At 37.6% G+C, this 19,116-nt stretch overlaps 1 protein-coding gene across 1 annotated transcript in view; it reads left to right on the forward strand.

The window, feature by feature from the left end:
* LOC149305603 (grainyhead-like protein 2 homolog) overlaps positions 1-19,116 on the forward strand; it is a 56,798-nt gene that overhangs the window by 15,499 nt on the left and 22,183 nt on the right. Inside the window, exons 2-7 of the mRNA XM_089477592.1 lie at positions 10,769-10,955; positions 12,328-12,395; positions 14,148-14,538; positions 14,990-15,045; positions 15,828-15,981; positions 18,573-18,684. Coding sequence (XP_089333718.1) covers positions 10,769-10,955; positions 12,328-12,395; positions 14,148-14,538; positions 14,990-15,045; positions 15,828-15,981; positions 18,573-18,684 — 968 coding nt within the window. The remainder of the gene's footprint in view (positions 1-10,768; positions 10,956-12,327; positions 12,396-14,147; positions 14,539-14,989; positions 15,046-15,827; positions 15,982-18,572; positions 18,685-19,116) is intronic.

A 19,116-nucleotide genomic window follows, 5' to 3' on the forward strand; every position in this document is an offset into this window, starting at 1 on the left:
GTTGGACATTTCAATGCCCTCATTACACCATTTGTTATGAATCAAGAACGGATGGTTTCTGTGTGCATTAGTGGTGTGTTTATGGGGTTTGTTGCACTAGACAAGGGCTTCTAGGGCTGTAGAATAATGGGATGCATTCATACTCGGAGGGATATTGGTGAGGAAAGCGCAAGCACTTTGGGTGTGTTTTGTAAAGCTGACAACACTAATATTTATACATGCTGGAGCTAAGACTCCTTATAGCCAGCTGGCTCTTCTTCTTTATGTTCGAGAATCTTTGGCTTTTTCTTTTTTAAACTAAACCTTCAGAATGACCTCCTTATATTGACTAATGTGAATTTGTTTATTTTTTTCTCAGGGGTGAAAAAAACCAACAAAACATAGTATGATGTATATAATATGTGCCTTTTATGAACTTCTCGTACCTATTGTAAATATTATTTTTAAACACATCAGTTTTAATTTCTGAATAGGACACTTCTCTCAATTCTTGGTTAGTCCCCCAAAATGTATTTCCATTCTACTTTACCTTTTTCCTCCAGCATCCACTTGCTTGCCCTGCTTTTTTCTTATCCCAATGTATCGAGTAAGGTGTTGAACTTTTAGGGGTTTAAGGGATGCAAATTGAACCAAGTCTCCTAGGTAAGACAGAGCATCAGTGGTCCCTCACTTTCTGGGACAGTCCTGATTAGCAGGTTTATGTCCTGGCTGCTGGATGACCCGCAGATGTCCCGTTTTATGTGACTGCATGCAGGTTTGTCTTAGTCTGCCAATTCTAGTCTTGGTATACTCCATAAATATATGTATTGTATTGGCAAAGATAGTTAAATCTAGCGTTTAACGTAAGGGTAGCCAATCACATGTTCTTCAGAGGTACAGATCAACCAATGGTAATGATCGACATTCATTTAAAAGCACCATGCAAGGAAGTGGTTGGGCAGTTGCTGTGTTGGCTGTCCCTGCTGTAGCATGTTGGTGTGCACAGGAGTAAAGACACTAATTGCATTGCCTATAACGTCAATAAACTGATTTAGGGTTTTTTTTAGATATTTTCTTTTAAAGTCCAATATTTGGAATAACACCTGGCAAACTATTATAATAGTGTTGATAATTATTCCCCGATGGATATTTAGAAAATCGTCATCCTTACATCAAGTCTACAAAACCTGCCACCTGAAGAAGTAAATAAATGGTTTTGTGAAATAAGAGCATGTTATAGCTCAAGCAAAACTCAACTGTGCTTAGAAATTAGTCAGAAAATGAAAGAGGACTGAATTAATCTGAAAATTAGTTTTGGAAAAAAAATTAAATACATTTAATGTGGTTCCCAAATGCGCACAACATTTGCGGATGTCCAAACATTTCCAATGGCCAACGTGGGACTTCTTTTTGCGAGTGACTAGCTAGTTGTCAGAACTTTATCAAGATGTTTTATGGAAATTTGTGACTTATTTATGGCCATTTCAAAGAGATGTCTACTAGAATGGGCTAAGATAACAGAGCTAGAACACATACTCATATTTGCAGATGCCTACAAACATTATAGTAAGCGGAACACAGGATGTTTTAAATATTGGTGGGAGCTCCACTGAATAAGACGGTTAAGATATGTAATCCATATATTAATGCACAATACTTTTTAAGACTGAATTATGTATTTGCGTGTAAAAGAATTAATATTCACAATGAAATAAACCAGTGTGTTCCGAAAATATCTTAAGGAATGTTTAACCATTTCCAGACCAAATGTAAAGGGAGCTTTAATTCTGGGATTTGCTAAAAAAACTATTTACGGATTAACCCCTTGATACTTGTTACTTAAAGGGGCAGCAGGAACAGATACAAGACTACACACGATTTACTTACTATGACGATGATTGCTCTAAACTACGCTCTCTCTAAGAAGCGTCTCTTCGTGAAGATTAAAGGATGAGCTGTGAGGATTAAAATATGTCTTAAATCATGAAATCTGTACAAAATAGCTTTAAATACCAGCAAGTAACTGAAAACAACAATTCTTAATTTTGGCTTTAATTTGAATAATATAAAATGTTTTTTTTTTTTTGTTTGTTTTTTATTTTTTCTAAAAGCGCTTTTTAGTTCCTCTAGATCCTTTTACACCCCATCCCCCCTCCTTTGTCGTAACAAAAAGAAGAGGGATATCACCAAATTTGAGAGTCTGCTGAGACACATTGATTGAGTGAAATTCAATAGTTTCAGGGTGACAACCCCCCTTTTAAAGTAACGTGCGGTTTAAATAGTGGTAGTGAGCTAGCTGTGTTTATGACATCATCAAGCGGGGGGGGGCATAGAGGCGTCTGAACACAATGTAGCGCAACTGAAGAATTATTCTTCCAGATTAAAAAAAGAATGTCACACAATCATACGTGTTTTATAATAAACTATCCCGCTATCTGATGTCGTGATAAGAATGTTTAAAAAAAAAAAAAAAAAAGCACATTTAGAGGAGGGACATTTAATTTCTATTTATTCATCTATTTATTTATTTTTCTCCTGCATGTAGAAGTCCTCCAGCAATTTAACTTTTCCAGAAATTAAGCTTTGACTGTAGTTAATAATTAACATTATTGGAATTGAATAGTGTTGTAGTAAAGCAAAACAAAGAGGATGCTCGGTGGTTGCGTGTGTGCAAAACAAAGCAAAGTTTACATTCAACAATACCGCACCTGCAACGGCAAGTATACGAACGTCAGGGGGTGATACGTTTTCTACCATTTACTCTGTTACACCCGGAGCGAAGAAACTGTGGTTATTTACTTTACTTTACTAGGGAGAATATATCGAGGTTTCTCTTGGGGAACAGTTACAAGGTTACGTATGTAAAACAATAGACATATATGTATTTTCTCTACGATCAGGGACACAAACTGACCAAGCTTAAATTTTGGTACTTGAAGCAGGCAAATGATTTTTGAAAACTGAGGATCCTTATTAAAATCTTTTTTTTTTTCTTCTAATACGCGACCTTATATTTTGTCTGCTTCTCTAATATGCGACGCAGAGTAACGTAACCCGGAATTAATAAGCCACAATGGCAAGGCTGAGCATTATCTTTGTACAAGAGATCATTCTAGAGAAAGATGCTAAGACAGGTGGCTTTCTCCACAGTTGGCTTGAAAAGTGACCGTAAGAAACTCAACGGTTCTTCTCTTTAACAAGTTTGCCCAACACAACCCTCTATGTAGTCCTTAAGGATCACTGCGTAGAACACTGCACACTAAAAATCGCTGCATATTGGTGTGTGTGTGTGTGTGTGTGTGTGTGTGTGTGATCAACACAATGGGTAGGGGAACCCAGGATTCTTGTTAAGTCTGTGTTCGCTGAGGTTCTGCTATATCTTTGCTATTTTTATTTTAATTTATGTGTTTCTTGTTTACTTTAAGACACACAATGTTTTTTTTTTTTCTCTGCTGCTATCTTTAAGTAGTCTTTGTATCTGATAACAAACCCAACAACCTAGCATCAGCCTGGAGGCAGAGGAACTCCCCTCCTCGCTTGCAGTCTCTCACAGACTTATGCCACCTCCACCCCCTTTGACTTTCTACACTTTCTCAACTTCTCACACAAGCTGCAACACGATAACGGCTTCTTCCTAAATGCCATTCCCCACCCAAATCATCGAAAACACAACAGCCAGACGTATCGCTAAACTCTGTCCCACTCCCTTTGATGCAAAATTCCCATTGCCTAAGTCAACGTCGATACTTGACCTGCATAAAAAGATGAACGCAAACTATTGAAATGGTTAATATTTAAAAGAGTGTCAAAATCAACACATTTTGAGTTCCCAGGAATAGTATACTGTCGTATCGTTCCTTAGAAAAGGGGAATTAGATGGCCTTAACTTTCTTATCATAAAGAATAATTAATTATTGTGTTTTTATGTTTTTGTTTTTTGAATTTGATTACTTTGTATATGCTGCCTATCTATGAAAGGTACATTACTTATGTATTTTTGTTTGTGTATTATGTGCCATCGACAATTTGTGAACAAACCTTATAATTCCCCAAAAATGCTCTTAAAATGTTTCTCTTTCACATTATTTTTTTTTAAATAGCTTTCCAATGTGAACTTTAGCAAGCTTATAAGGTGCGTACAAAGTTTCAGGGCCGATGTGGGGACGTTAGGGTCACCTGTGTAGGGTGACCACATTGGCCATGTTTTACAGGACACATATCATTTTTCCATATTGCTGACCAGACCAGATAAAGTGCTACCCTGCAGTATGACCGATGTACATACCTTTGGAACTTCTGGGCTTTGGCTACCAGGAGCCTTCCTTCGCGGGACGCAGCCAGGACGGCATGCTGATGTCGGCGGGCGATCCTGCTGACGGCAGCGGGAAACACCCCCGTTTAAAGGGGAAATGGGCAGGGCGTGTCAAACCCGGAGAGTTCCCAGGTATGCTGATGTTTAACTGACTAATTGTTCGCCTTCCATGAGTCTATACAACCCCCCATACTGAAGGGCAGCACTTTACCTGGGTTGGTCATCAATATGAAAAACTTCCACATGTCCTGGAAACCATGGCTGACGTGGCCACCCTGCACTTATGTATCTTCCCCTACTATGTGTTGCTCGATCAACTGAATAACTGAGGTAAATAAGCATTCAGAACGTCGCGTTATGGGAATGGGTCATCGATTCTGGACACGGAGCCCACAAAATTGGGACTGTCCTACATGAATCGGGACAGATGCGAGGCATGGAAACAGACAGGAAGGCCAGGAGATTCCAGCCTAGGATAAGACAGCTGTATCAAATTGCGAGAAATCACTTCTATTAACACGAGGATGCATTAATTTTTTGAGATACCTAAAAAGTCATAGTTTGAGACCCCTGAACAAGTTTCTGGCATAACATTCCAATTTTCCCATTTATTAGGATGCTTCCAATGGAATTGCATATTATACATGGCCTCAATGTCCTCTTGAAACTATTTTCTATATTTATAATGCACATGTTCACAAAATTCATTACATTTTATAGTAATTGGTACAAATGTCCATTCATCATGGTCTGTGTAGAAGGTTCTTGAACGCTAATAAGGTCTCCAGTGTTTGACAACCTCCTAAACAGCTGGTATAGTCCAGATAGTAGAGATGTATGCATAGATTAGAGATAGGTCAAAGTCATTTGTGTTATTTGTACACTCCACACAGGTCTCGTGACTTGGGTTTTGTCCTAGACACTCTTGCATGAAGAGTGGTTGGAGCCTGGGCGTGTATGTGCTGCACCTTTAACTGAGATCAATATGACAAATCCTTTAAGGATTAATGATAATAACGTGTAACCTGAAGTCTAAAGCCAATAATGGGAAAATTTCAGGGGGAGTGTAGGTAATTACTCAATTCAGACAATTTTTTTTGCGTGGCGGGGGTTGGGGTGGCTGGGCAGCTAGAATAGTGAATGATGGCGGTGGTAGTAAATAGAACAGCTAATTGTCATTTACATGACATCCTTGTGTTCACACACGCATACTCTGAGTGGCATAGGGCCACAAGGTAGCTGCATTGGACAAGCGCCACCATTTTTATATATGGCCCTGTCTGGGTTAAGCTATCCTGGTTTATTAAAAGGGAAATAGAGGACATTTTATTACTCCCCCCCCAGCTTGTTATAGGCATGGGGGCAGGACAGATACACTAAAATAAAAACGAATGTACCCACAATAAAGAAATATTTTGAAAACTTGTTTTGTCTGAAAAATGGTGTTTAAGGGTAGAATTCAATAAAATAAAATTGCCAGGGTTAGTAAGAAAAAACTTTTAATCTCATTGTGGGGGAAAAACCAAAAGAGATCTAGGGGTCCGTTCCAGGAACAAATTGAAACCAAGAGTGTCTTAATCTGGACATATCATGAAGAAGAGCACTTGGTGACCTCAAAAGCTCGCAATCTATTATATTTCAGTTAGCCAATAAATATATCATATTTATCAAATGTGCTCTTTTTTCTTTCTACGACTAACACAGCACAACTATATAGTTGATTTAAGCATACATTAGATTTTTTTTCCTTTTCATATACCCCAATGAGTCCAATGATTCAGAGTTTTTGACGGTTACAAGGAGAATTTGCATCTGGCTTCAGTTAACCCCCAGTTTCTAATTAATGGCATCCTTTATTTGCATGCTTGCGTAACGTCTTTTGTAAATGTTAGCCTTCTTGGAAAAGCCCAACTGTACACAAAACTATGTGACATCCTTCCAAGTTTAAAGCCAAAAAATATTTAATGTAGCCTTTCATACGCGAGAAATGCTAAATCGTTTGCAGAATAAGAACACCAATAGATCTCGGTATATGTAGCTTGGAGGAGAGAAGAGAGAGGGGAGATGTGATAGAAATATGTAAATACTTAAAAAGTACAGGAGGGGAAATGTTTAAACAAAAATTAAAGGGTCAGATGTTTAGATGTAATGTAAGGAAGATGGTAGATAAATAGAACAGTCTCCCATCAGAAGTGGTAGTGGCTAATACAATGAGGGACATGCATGGGATATGCATACAGCTATTTTTAATCCTTACATCAGGAGAAATGAGCAGACTAGAGCCAAAAGGTTGTCGTTAAATGAAATTAACAAACTAGAACAATCTTGGTGTCACTTGTCGAAGTTGAATACATTTCCGGCCAAAAAGAGCATCAACTTGATCCACTTTATAATTAAAGAAGAAACAAAGCCCTTTAAATTCAATTTAACTGTTAGGGAGAATTCATTCCCCCGACCTTAAAGCTTAAAGACTTTACTCCTTTAGGACAAAGCATTAATAACCTTCGCTGGTAGGATGCACAAATAAAACGACAGATCTGTTTATTAACCCCTTCGCGACCTTTGCCGGTTCAGGACCGTCATGACAAGAAGGTCACTAAATGACCTTTGACGGTCCTGAACCGTCAAAAAATTAAATAAGCTTAGAAAGTGATCAACGATCACTTTCTTCGCTTAAACGGCGTTACTGTAATGCCTTGATGTCGAGGCATTCAGTAACGCCGAGATCGGCATCGGGGGCCATGTCTGGCCCCTCCCCGGGACGCCCGTTTTAAAAGCGTTTAGGAGGTGATCAACGATCGCCTCCTAAATTTAAATGGTGTCGCTGGAATGCCTCGATCAGGAGGCATCCAGCGACACCAAAGACTTACAGCTGCCGGTGATCTTCGCCATCAGCAAGATGGCGGCGGCCCGGGAAAAAAAAAAATAAAGAAGCAAGAGTTCGCTAGACGGTCTCCAGACCCTCTAGAGAACTCTGGCTCCACTTGCAGGTTGAATACAGGTACTGCATTCAACCAAGCAAGTCAATGGAACCCAGCTTTCTAATCACTATGTGATTAGTAAAATATAAAAAAAAAAATATAAATGAAAAAACATAAAAATGTGCTAACATTTAAAAATAATTATGCAGTGATGTCACTTGATGAACCATCCAGTACCAGCAAAATGTGTAAAAAAAATATAAAAAAAGTATTAACAAAATAAAATAAAAAAATAAAGTTTATTTTGAGCAAGTGCTAAAATTTCTCAAAAATCTCAACAAAGAGTTAAAATAAAAGCACTTCAAAGACCCAAGGGGTGTCTAATATATAAAAAAAATCGCACTTCCCAAATGTGGCATTTTAAATCTCAAACAACCCGACAAACCCATGCATGTCGGGTATCACTGCCCTCAGGAGATGTTCCTGAACACACATTGGGGTGTTGTTTGACAGTGACATATACCAGAACCTGAATATCTATAACTAAAGTACAATTTGTGTGAAAAAAAAAATAAAACAAATTACTATTACAAAGTTTGACAAAGTGTAGTTCTATAATTGGTGCATGGAAAAGGTTAAAATAACAGCATTTGGAATACCCTGGGGTCTAGTTTTCAAAAATATATGGTTTGAATGGGTTAAATTGAGTTAACCGGCTTCAAAGATATTCCAAAGAGGAGATGAGGGCAGACTGACCAGATTTGTTAAAAAAGATTTGAAAATCCTAAAACGCTCCTTGTACTTATTGCCCTATAACTTACATAAACAGCAAAAAAACATAAAAACATTGGGTATTTCTAAACTCAGGACAAGTAGTAGAATCTATTTAGCTAGTTTTTTTACTTGCTTTTTTAGGTGAGTAAAAGATTTTTCAAATAAAATTCATAAAATGTGTTTTGTTTTTTTCAGTTTTTCACCATGTTGTTTTTATTTTTTTTATAGTAAATAAGATGATACAATCAAAAAATGGTATCTAAAGAAAGCCCATCTTGTCCTGAAAAAAACAATATATAACTTATGTGGGTACACTAAATGGGTGAGGAGAAAATTACAGCTGAACACAAGCACCACAAAAGTGTCAAAACAGCCTCGGTCCCACAGGGTACAAAACGAAAAATGAGCCCGGTCCTTAAGGGGTTAAAGGTTTAGTCGCACAGGAACAACACAAACATTTAAAAAGGCTTTTCAGTTTCTATGGCAACAACCCATTTGTGATGTCACGTGACAAGTGCTTCTAGCAAAATGATGTAAAGATGTATAAAGTTAATTATTTCTGGGACAGGTTTAGGCGTTCAACAGTATTAAGAATGATGCCGCTAATGCTACATTTAGTTACACATTTTAACCTTGAGAATAGGTGGACTAGCATCAGCAGCCAAATAACTATAATTAAACTAAAATAAACTAAAATTCTTAATTCCAAGAAAAGCTAATATAGATAGTGTGCAAATGACACTATTGAGAGCTTGCAAAAATCTGGCCTTTGTGGGTAACTCATAACATCACATTTCCTTTTTGATGACTACCTTTTTATAATTTTGTTCATAAAAATATTTTCAAAATAGTTTTCAAGCCTGATAGTCTGTGGAACACAAAGACAGGGCAGCCTCCAGCGTGAGACCTTTGTCTGATCACTTTTAAGTCTGAAGTTGTAGAAACCCTGATGTTGCACCCTACCAGTTTCAAGATAAGTGAGGTCTACACAAGAGGATTCCTTAAACATTCTTTGCTCTCATTACAGTCCAATCCCAACTTGTAATGTTTTTCGTATGCAAACCACATGTATCTGATTGATCCCTTGTTTCTCGAGAGGAAATAAATTACTATGGATGAAGCTACAACATCTCAAGATAACTTATTATTGACCTTTATTCACCTGGTCCTACAGCATCTCCTGAATTCAATGAGATCCTTTAGAGCCAGGGATCCTGCTCAGGTCATTATGATTGGAACTAGATTTAGAGTACATGTTTGATTTGAGATTAACCCTTTTTGGACTACTGAAGGAAAGGTCTGAGGATTCTTGAGTTAAACCAGAGGGACAGCTTTCTACTCACATTTGGAGACAGTGCCGGGTCTTATACATGTTGGATTTGATCTGATACGTAGCACCGGAATTTCCTACAACCTTTTTTCAATTTATTTTAAAATCAATGATCGGCTGGATCACTGTAGTAAAAACTTTTTGTTCAGCATCACTCGATTACAGCCTGGCGTCTTTCATCCATGGGGTAACATGCTGGAAGTTACAGTGATGTCACTATCGTTAATAATTTAAAAAGGAGCAAGGATTGGAATGGTTTTTTTTGTTTCTTTTTTTAAATATTTGCTTGTATGTGCTTGTCTGCCCGGAGTAAGGCAGAGTATACCTGCATACATCCAACTCTCGAATTGCTGAGATGAATTGTGGAACCCTTTCTGTGAATACGACAAAATGTGGCAGACTGTATGGAGTGGTGCAGAATAAAAGTTCATTTACAAGGTTACCGTGACCTAGCTTATTATCGGTTATTGAAAGACGGCCCATGGATCACAACTGTCCAATTTGAATATTTGATTGCATTACTTAACTGCATGCCCTGAATCTATCATCTACTATCCATTTTATTTTGTGAACACATTTTGTTGTTCTTAATAATGATTTCATTGTGCTCCCCGTAACCTGCACACAGGATAATTCATATACTACATATGTTGGCTTATCCTTCTGCCTCACCAAAACATTTCCCAGCATTAATGTAATGATCGTAACTAAACTCACTGTTGCCACCGTAAGCGTTATCAGATGTGTTATGCATTTCACATTTTTATTTTTATTTTTTTTTGAATTATAGCTGTATTCCAAACAAAGGTAGTTGAGACTGTCTGAAAGTATAGGATATTGATTTGTATATGCACGTTTTTACATGATCCTGCCTTTTTGCAAGAGGCTCGAGATTCCTTTTAATGCATCGTTGTTATTTGCATAGAGATTAATAAAACTGCCATATAGTCATTGAAAAGGATTATCTTCTTGTATCTATCCGAGACAAAATTTGCATCACCCAGGAATGACTTTGAAATCCCCCCTTTGCTTCAGCCTCACATTGTCACAATTGTTCACTTTTTCAAATTTTACATTACACTACAATATTACATTTATTTGCTATTACAAATGACAACAGTTTCAACACACACTAAGACAAAATCTATGTGAAACACACACAAAAATAACGCCACACATGCATACATGATAAATAAAGGGGGGAATGAAATAAAAATGTTTATCCCCCAGCCCCCCTGTTGTTTAAGGTGGTTGCCATAAGCCTGTGCACAGCTATCCTCCTGAAGCACCCTACTTTTCCTGGTTCTCAAATAGAACAGAAAGGGTTCCTAGCCAGCCTGGGAAATTCCCAGCTATGATTAAAGTATACTATATAAGTACGGTATATATTTGTGTATATATCATTTATAATGTACATTTTTATCTAACTGTAAGTTTCATATGCTTTTCTAGTAAAAGGCTTGTGGTTGTGGTTCCCAATGAAGCAGCTTTTAATACCCTACGGTCCTACACCAGTGAGGATGAGGCATGGAAGTCCTACCTGGAAAATCCTTTGACAGCAGCTACAAAGGCTATGATGAGTATAAATGGAGATGAAGACAGCGCCGCTGCTTTGGGACTTTTGTATGACTATTATAAGGTAGGATACATGTACATTCTCTTCCATGTGATTCCCTGTTCTGAACCACTGGGCAGATTTAGAGTTTAATCTAATATACTAACCATAGTGGCTCAGAAACAATATTACAATCTCTTATGGGTGCCTTCCAACACTTCTAATGGCTGAAGAGCGAAATGTTTGTTTTGGGGGTGCAGCTGTGGAGGGGTTTTAACTATGTGACCTACTGAAGTTTTTTTATACACTTGATCGTTTAGGAAATACAAATTTGATTTATGATTGCATACAATTAGAATCCACTTACATTTCCAGCTTTAAAAGATTGGGAGAATGATCTACAGGTAATACTACATAGGGACTGGATTAATGCAATTAGGCAATTCAGTATAGCCATAAACCTGAGAGGTTGCTTTGTGGCCGGTGATAAGAAATGGAGAGAGGCATTTTGAAGCAAGAACATGCTAATAATGTATTAATAGGATTAAAAAGCCTAGAAGAGGAAATGTAATAATACATGTATCTTGGGAATGGTAATGTAAAGATAGAAAAAATGGTCTCCGCTGCACCTAAATATTTATAAATAAAAAGATTTTGGTATTTTATGTTTATGTAATTCTGTGTGTCTAGTACAGTATTTTATTGTGTTATATGTAATTTGTTATATAATGTCTAGTAAAACAAAGGGAAAAGGAAAAAATGATACGGGACCTATTGATAGCTATGTGATAGAGTAAGGTATTTAAATGCAGACGGTATTTGATGACATTATTTTTAAATATTTTCTGATGTTAATGTGCACATATTGTGACTTTGTAGGAATTTACTGTAGCATATTGTGATGCAGACCGAACATTCTCTTTAGCTTATATGTGACACCTATATGAGTTTGTGTTGTTTAACATACCCTTATGAATGCAAGTTCATTGTTTTTATTGTCACTAGTTTAAAAAAAATAAATAAATAAATTATATATATATATATATACCGATATATATGCAGATACACTAGAACATATCATGTGATGCTCTGAAAACATATACCTTCACCCAAACCTTATAAATCTAACACCACACAAAATGTCATATTTAAAGGAAATAAGGCACATCTGAATGTACAATTTATGAATATTTAAAATTGAGGATAATTTTTTTTAAAAATCCCCAGATTATGTTCTTGTTAGTCTGCATTTCTCATAATTTTAGTTAGTAAATAGTAACCGCAGTCATCTTGCTGTGGTTTAAGTTGGCATTATAAGTGTATCACATACATATATTCTGAGTACTCTTACATATTCAACAAGCTGGACATTTGTTACGTAGTTTATCACTCACCATTAAACTTTTTTCTTTTTATGCAATGCTTACTTGTATAGATAATATTGTATTGGTTTCAGGTCCCGAGGGAGAAAAGACTTCTGCCTTTAAACAAATTAATTGATGTACACAATGAACAAGATAAAAGGTAATGGCTTAATACCTTCCATACATGAAAATAATATATATGGCACCAATATCCTCATTTTAATCTGTATTGATATTATGGTTGAAATACTGACCAATTCTTTGTAAGAATATCTAATAGTATGTTTCATATATCAGCCCTAACACCTATGGTGCATTAAGAATAAATTGATACATTTATTGGCTAACTAATGTGTAATCAGTTGCAAGCTTTTAGACTTTCAGATTTGTACGAATATTAATGAAATCTGCCAGCTTTGTTAATTTGTACAAATGTCCAGACCCCAAACGAAACAAACAGAAAGCAGAATTTTCATTTGTATTTTGTTGGTTTTTTTGCACTCTCACGCACGCTTTCTCTCCATATCTTTGCCTTTTCTTGCTCATTTGTCATTCTTTTTGGTCCATTTCTCCCCACTATCTGCGCAGTTAATCTGGCGTCCCGGATCACTTCTGCAAAAGCTTGTAGCCTCCGCAGACACAGTCTCCCCCGATTGGACTGATGGGGAGAAGCTGTTCCTGTGGGGTGCTCAGTGGTCTTGCCCTTTTGCTGAAGTACTCCAAGAGGCCAGAATAAAGCAGATGGATCCGCGGAGAAAGAACCAACTTCATTATTCTGGCTTGGTGTAGTACTACCGCAACATGGCGGAGCCACAGTGCTCATCCTCTTCCTCGATTGGAGAAATACTACACCAGGCTAGAATAATGAATACGGATGCGCAAGGAAAGTGAAGCATTTTCCATATTTTGTGTCTCTCTTCTTCAGACGTATTATTTACGTAGTCTCGAAAGCCTGTAATCGATTATATTTAGTTATCCAATAATAGTAGCATTTTTACCAAGTGCGCTTTATTTCATTCTAGAACACTGTACCACTGTATACCTTTTATGTACATTAAGAGGCATTTTGGACACTCCTATACTGTCTTCTGCGCCAATTACAAAACAAATGTATAGGATTTAAAGAAAACAGGAAGATAGTTTGTGATTGTAGACAGCATACCCCATCGTTTGTGTGCCATTGTGTTAAATATTACTGGCCATCAAAATGGGTTCTGGGGTATTTCGGCAGGTCTTGCCCAAGGCTGTAGACCTATATTGTATAATCCTACAATTAATGCTTATCCATATCCTCTTAGCTTCTTCAAGTTGCAATATTTTTCTTGCTAATAATAATTACAGTCCCTTCCTATCATACTGAGATGATAAGGAGAATCATAAAACACATGAAAGCTATTCCGCTCATTGATGGAACTGAAAAAAGATACAGCGCTCAGTTTATCAAAGGTTTTCAAAAGCTTAACAAATGTCTCATTACCGGTAACTGTTCTGAAATACAAACAAGCAGTAATCTAAAGACTCTTAAAGATATATGAGCGCCTAATATGATCTTCGACCAGGCGGCTAGTAAAAACGTAAAATGGACTTTCCTTTAATGCTAAGCTCTGCTTACCAATATTAAACTCAGATAGTTACAGGTAAAGACTATTAGTGTCTTATATTTGTTAAATTTACTCACACGTACATTAGAAATACATAATTTGAGAATGCTGGTGAAACGACAGATTATATTTCTGCTCATGCTTACTTTGGGAGATTTTATATATTGTTTGTAATTCCCTTCCATTGTATGATAATAGTTAATATGGACCACAGCACAGCATTCTGGACTTTGATATGTTGGAGGTTTCAAAGGATTTCTATTCTTGAATCTTTCTCTGATGTTATTACTGTTTCTATTGTTGTTTTCTAGAAATTGTCTTCCAAACAATGAAACCCCAAATAACCTGAGTCCTGGTGAAAACCGGGTTCAAGTTTTGAAAACGGCTCCTGTCAACCTGTCCCTCAATACAGAGACCGCGGAGTCTACCAAGAGAGAGCAGTTCAACAACACCGTGCCTGAAAGCCCCACGTCTGCTCCGGCATCCGCAGTCGCTGTGGTAAAGGCGGAAGAGTTCACTCCGGTATTTATGAGCTCTTCAGTGCCATACAGGGCAGAAAGCGAGGAGCCTAGAGGAGTTATCTTCGAACAAACTCACTATGGAGTCCATAATGTTACTACCCATACAGGCTACCTCAAGGATGACCAGCGCAGTACTCCAGACAGCACATATAATGAGACCTTCAAAGAAGGAGTCACTGATGTAAGAACCAGCTCTTCTCCTTCTTATCTTCTAATTTTTCAGTTAAAAGTTGAATTATATTTTACCTATTGCCCTCAATTTTGAAAGTTGGGTGCTATTGGGGTTAGACTGCCTTGTAAGCAGTTGCCCTGCTGGAAATGTTGTACAGATCAACGATCCAGACCATTATTCCATCAGACCATGCAGCAAACAGCCCCACCAAAAAGACACATTCGATATCACAACCAAAATATCTCAGTATTTGTTCATCAGTTTTATTTCAATTTTATTAACTCCTTATTGCCCCCCAACAGTTAACTAATGATATTTTACCACTAATGATTTTACAAATATTTTTTACTTGTTATTAATGGTAGTTTCTCTATATAAAAAAGTGCGTGTTTCCTATTCGATATTCCTAGTAGGAATATTTACATTTTTTAAATAAGTTTTTTTTTTATTGTGTTTGTAGAAATATCGAAGCTCTTCAATAGGGGCTGAAGAATTCATGTATGATCAGACAGCGAGGTATGTTTTAAGATCTATATAAAGAGTTCTGTAAATGCTGACATTAATAAAATTTGCAGATTTTATATGAGATTGATGTCAGTGTTTGTCAAGTTGATAAAAACTGAGGTATTTGTGATATAATTACAAATCTGAAAACACTCTTAGAAAATGTGTCAGGTATATAATATTGGAATCGAGATGAGAAATGGAGACGGATAAAATGCCATTTATTTTTAGCAATTAGATCTGTTTCCACAGTGGATTTATAATCTTTGTAATCTTTATAAATCTTTCCCTTTTTTTAAGAACTTATGTCAAACTTTATTGAGCCGAACATCCATGACTTAACCAAGCACGTTCCAGTTTTTCTTACAATAGTTTAACATTATATTTTGTCTTTTTGCAATAAATATCCAATGTTCTTAAAATATTACTTGACTGATATAAGCATCACGGCCTGGTGAAGATAGTATCAGGCGTGAAGATAGTATCAGGCTTGCTACAGATACTTTGCCTTCCCCGATCATGTCTGCCAATTAAGTCCTTGTTAGGTAATAATTCATTCTGAATTATTAGGAAATAAAGTGAGATACCAAAAAATATAACTGCTGGTCGTTCTTGTTTCCTGTGCTCACCATGTCACCACTTTCTGTTTTGCCATCTGAAAGTCAGGTTTTCTTGCAGGAATGGATGTGAAATTCTGCAGAAGACAGGCAGTCATTTTGTACAGAAGAACAGCCTTGAAAGTCACGATGCCACATTTGCTTCTGTTTGTTAATGCTTTTTCTTGTCCTCTGTAGCACGTTCCAGTATACTCTAGAAGCAACAAAATCTCTGCGCCAAAAACAAGGAGAGGGGCCAATGACTTATTTAAACAAAGGACAGTTTTATGCTGTGACGCTCAGTGAAACTGGAGCCAACAAGTGTTTCAGGCACCCAATCAGCAAAGTGAGGGTAAGTATTTATATTTTCAAATGCGTTTTGGGGAATCTTGTTATAAAACTATATATATAGTCATAGTTGACCTTTTTTGCATTTGCCTAACCAGAATTCCTTGTGGTTGTGGCAGCACCATTTGATTTCTGGTTTCTGAAAAAATAACCTTCTGGCTTATCTGGTAGATGTGGATGAGTGTTTAATAATGCTTACACACATACATACATACATACATATATACATATATATGTAACCAAAGAAAAATGGGCACTCATGGGTCTTTGTAGCAAAGTGCATTAAACACTCAAGGTCTTGAGAAAGGACCGGAGGTGGTCCGAAACGTTGGCCGTGCTGATTGAAATAAACTAGTGTTTAATGCACTTTGCTACAAAGACCCGTGAGTGCCCATTTTTCTTTGGTTACATGTGTCTGGCTATTTTTGGAGCACCCGGGCAAATAAAAGCCTGTGTATATTAACAATATTTCTGAGTGTGCAGCCGCTCCCTTTTGGTTTGTACATGTATGTGTATATATATATATATATATATATATATATATATGTAAATAGAAGTATTATTAAACACCCATCTACACACACCAGACAAGCCAGAAGGCTTGCTTTTCCCTCAGAAATCTCATGGTGCTTTCACAACCACAAGGGATTCTGGGTAGGCACATGCAAACAAGGTTAACAATTATCACCTTTGCCTCTATATCCACTTTATACATGGATCCCTTGAAAGTAATTGCCCGCTGTACAAGACAGCCTTTAGACAAAACTCAGAAAGAGGTACAATAGCCAGATCACCACTCATGGACAGCTGTTTCGTCCTTCATGGGACTCGTCAGCATGAGGTTGTGATACTGGCTTAATAGTATGAGGCTTGGGGTAGCTATATATATATATGTGTGTGTGAATGAATGAATGAATGAATCTGGACTTGGCTTGAACTATTTTCTGCTGGAATGTTAATCCTCATGTGTTAGGTTATGTTACCTTTCAAACATTCCATATATCAGGGAGTGGTTGTCGTCTAGAAAAGGATTCATATAAAATAATTTGATGCCAGTATATTTGCAGGTTATTACATGACTAGGTGGAAGAGGGAAGGGTGGGGTATGCCGACTAGGTGAACAAAGATTGCAGCATCTGCTTATGGGCAACACATGATTTTTTTTTATTTGCTTGAACAAACACCCACCAGATAATTTGCCTTCGTAATAAATAAATGCAAAGCAAATGAAACTGAAGCTTTTTCTGACAATTTTTTTCCAGTATGGCTGTGCTATGCTATAATTAGGTGTGAGCGGATGCATACAATTAACAAGCTGCATTATACCCACAAGCAAAGTGATGCAGTACATTACACTGCATTTATGTATATAGCGCCAGCAGATTCCATAGCGTTGTTACAACCGAGTCAGTAGAATATTTTAACATCACAAACTGAGTAAAGATGTACCAGCTGATGGATCTTTGAAAAAAACAAATACTTGATGCTCTGCGAGAAATGGATTGTGGAGCAGGGAGCCTAACTGGACAGGACTTAAAGTGTAATGCACCTGAGCAAAGGTCATTTGTAGGTCAGTCCCAGAGTGATCAAGTAGTAGTCTCCAACAGGTCGGTTACTGGCACCCATTGTGTATTATTATTAAATATAATAAACAGGACATATAACAAGTGGTGCATAACGTAACAGGTTAGTGGGTCCTGCTCAAGGTATCTTGCAGCACCCCAGTAGAGAGACTGACGCACTTCATGTCTAGAGAAGAAGACATAATATATGTAGCTTTTCAAACACAACTAACGCTCGGGAAGGAAGTAAAAGAAAAAAAAATCTAAATAATAAATTAATAAATTGTTTCAAATATATCCATGTCCATGTTGATACCTTTTTATTGGGCCAATGTAGAAAAAGCTGAAAGGCACATAAGCTTTCTGGACCTCAGAAGTCTCTCCATCATCTAAAAGCTTTTGTGACATATTTTCCTGCATTGGCCCAATAAAAGGTATTAACTTTAACTAAAGACTAACGACTCCATCCTCTTTTGGGCTAATATGGCTCTATCCATAACCACTTATATGCACCTCGAAACGCTCAAGGTTTTGTCCGGAGACTACGGGTCAAACTCTGCTTCTCCAGGTCTATTTCTCTGAGTCTGTCCCCTCCCACCCCGATGGCCATGCCCTCTCCCACCCTGTACAAATATAAGGTGGTTGGGGCTACTCCGGCCCATAGTTGAATAGACCACACCCACTGACAACATCTGCTCCACCCACCATTGTCATTAGGCTACCCAAAGAGATGGGAAGCCAAAAACTTCCGAGGTATTCTTATATGGTCCATTCCCCAAAATGTTCCATACTTTGGAAACATGGAGTTAATACAGAACAGGTCATAGTCTGATGGAGCAGGCAGTTTACCCATAGGTATATAAAAAAAACTGACAACACGTCTGTATACTGTATAAACATACTACTTATTAATACATGAGTTAGTATATTGCGATCCATTGGAAAGATATGCATAGTATAATATAGTATATGTGAGGCTTTACTGTATTCATACACATTTGTTAACATATATGTTTACAATATTTCTGCACAGAGTGTGATAATGGTTGTGTTCAGTGAAGATAAAAATCGTGATGAACAGTTAAAATACTGGAAATACTGGCATTCCCGACAGCACACGGCAAAGCAGCGGGTACTGGACATCGGTAAGTAAAAAAACTGGTGGGATTAAGGGAAATGTCTAAATTACTCAGGGAACCCGTGGCCACAAAACCCGTATAAATTGTGACTTGCAAAATGGTTATATTTATCCCCTGGAAAGTTCACACTAGAGCCCTGCGCGGGACTGCTTTTTGAATCCCGCTCCCGCCCACTCCCGCAATGTGGGTGTTCCGCTCCTGCCACATTTGTGGCCAATCCCGCCCGCTCCCGCCACATTTGTGGCCAATCAGCCCGCCTCCTAACCTGATTTCCCGCGCAGTCCCGCAAGGCTGCCCTCGAGTTGTTACCTCACAGCGTCTCTTCTCTTGGTCCGCCCAGGAACAAGGCGGAGTCACAGGAAGTGACGTCACATCACATGACTCCACCTTGTTCATGGGCAGAGCAAGATAGGAGACACTGTAATGGAGCAGCGAGAA

Source organism: Sceloporus occidentalis, unplaced genomic scaffold (genome assembly GCF_023333645.1).
Source record: "Sceloporus occidentalis isolate IW3139 unplaced genomic scaffold, rSceOcc1.0.p SCAF_11, whole genome shotgun sequence".
Lineage (NCBI taxonomy): Eukaryota > Metazoa > Chordata > Lepidosauria > Squamata > Phrynosomatidae > Sceloporus > Sceloporus occidentalis.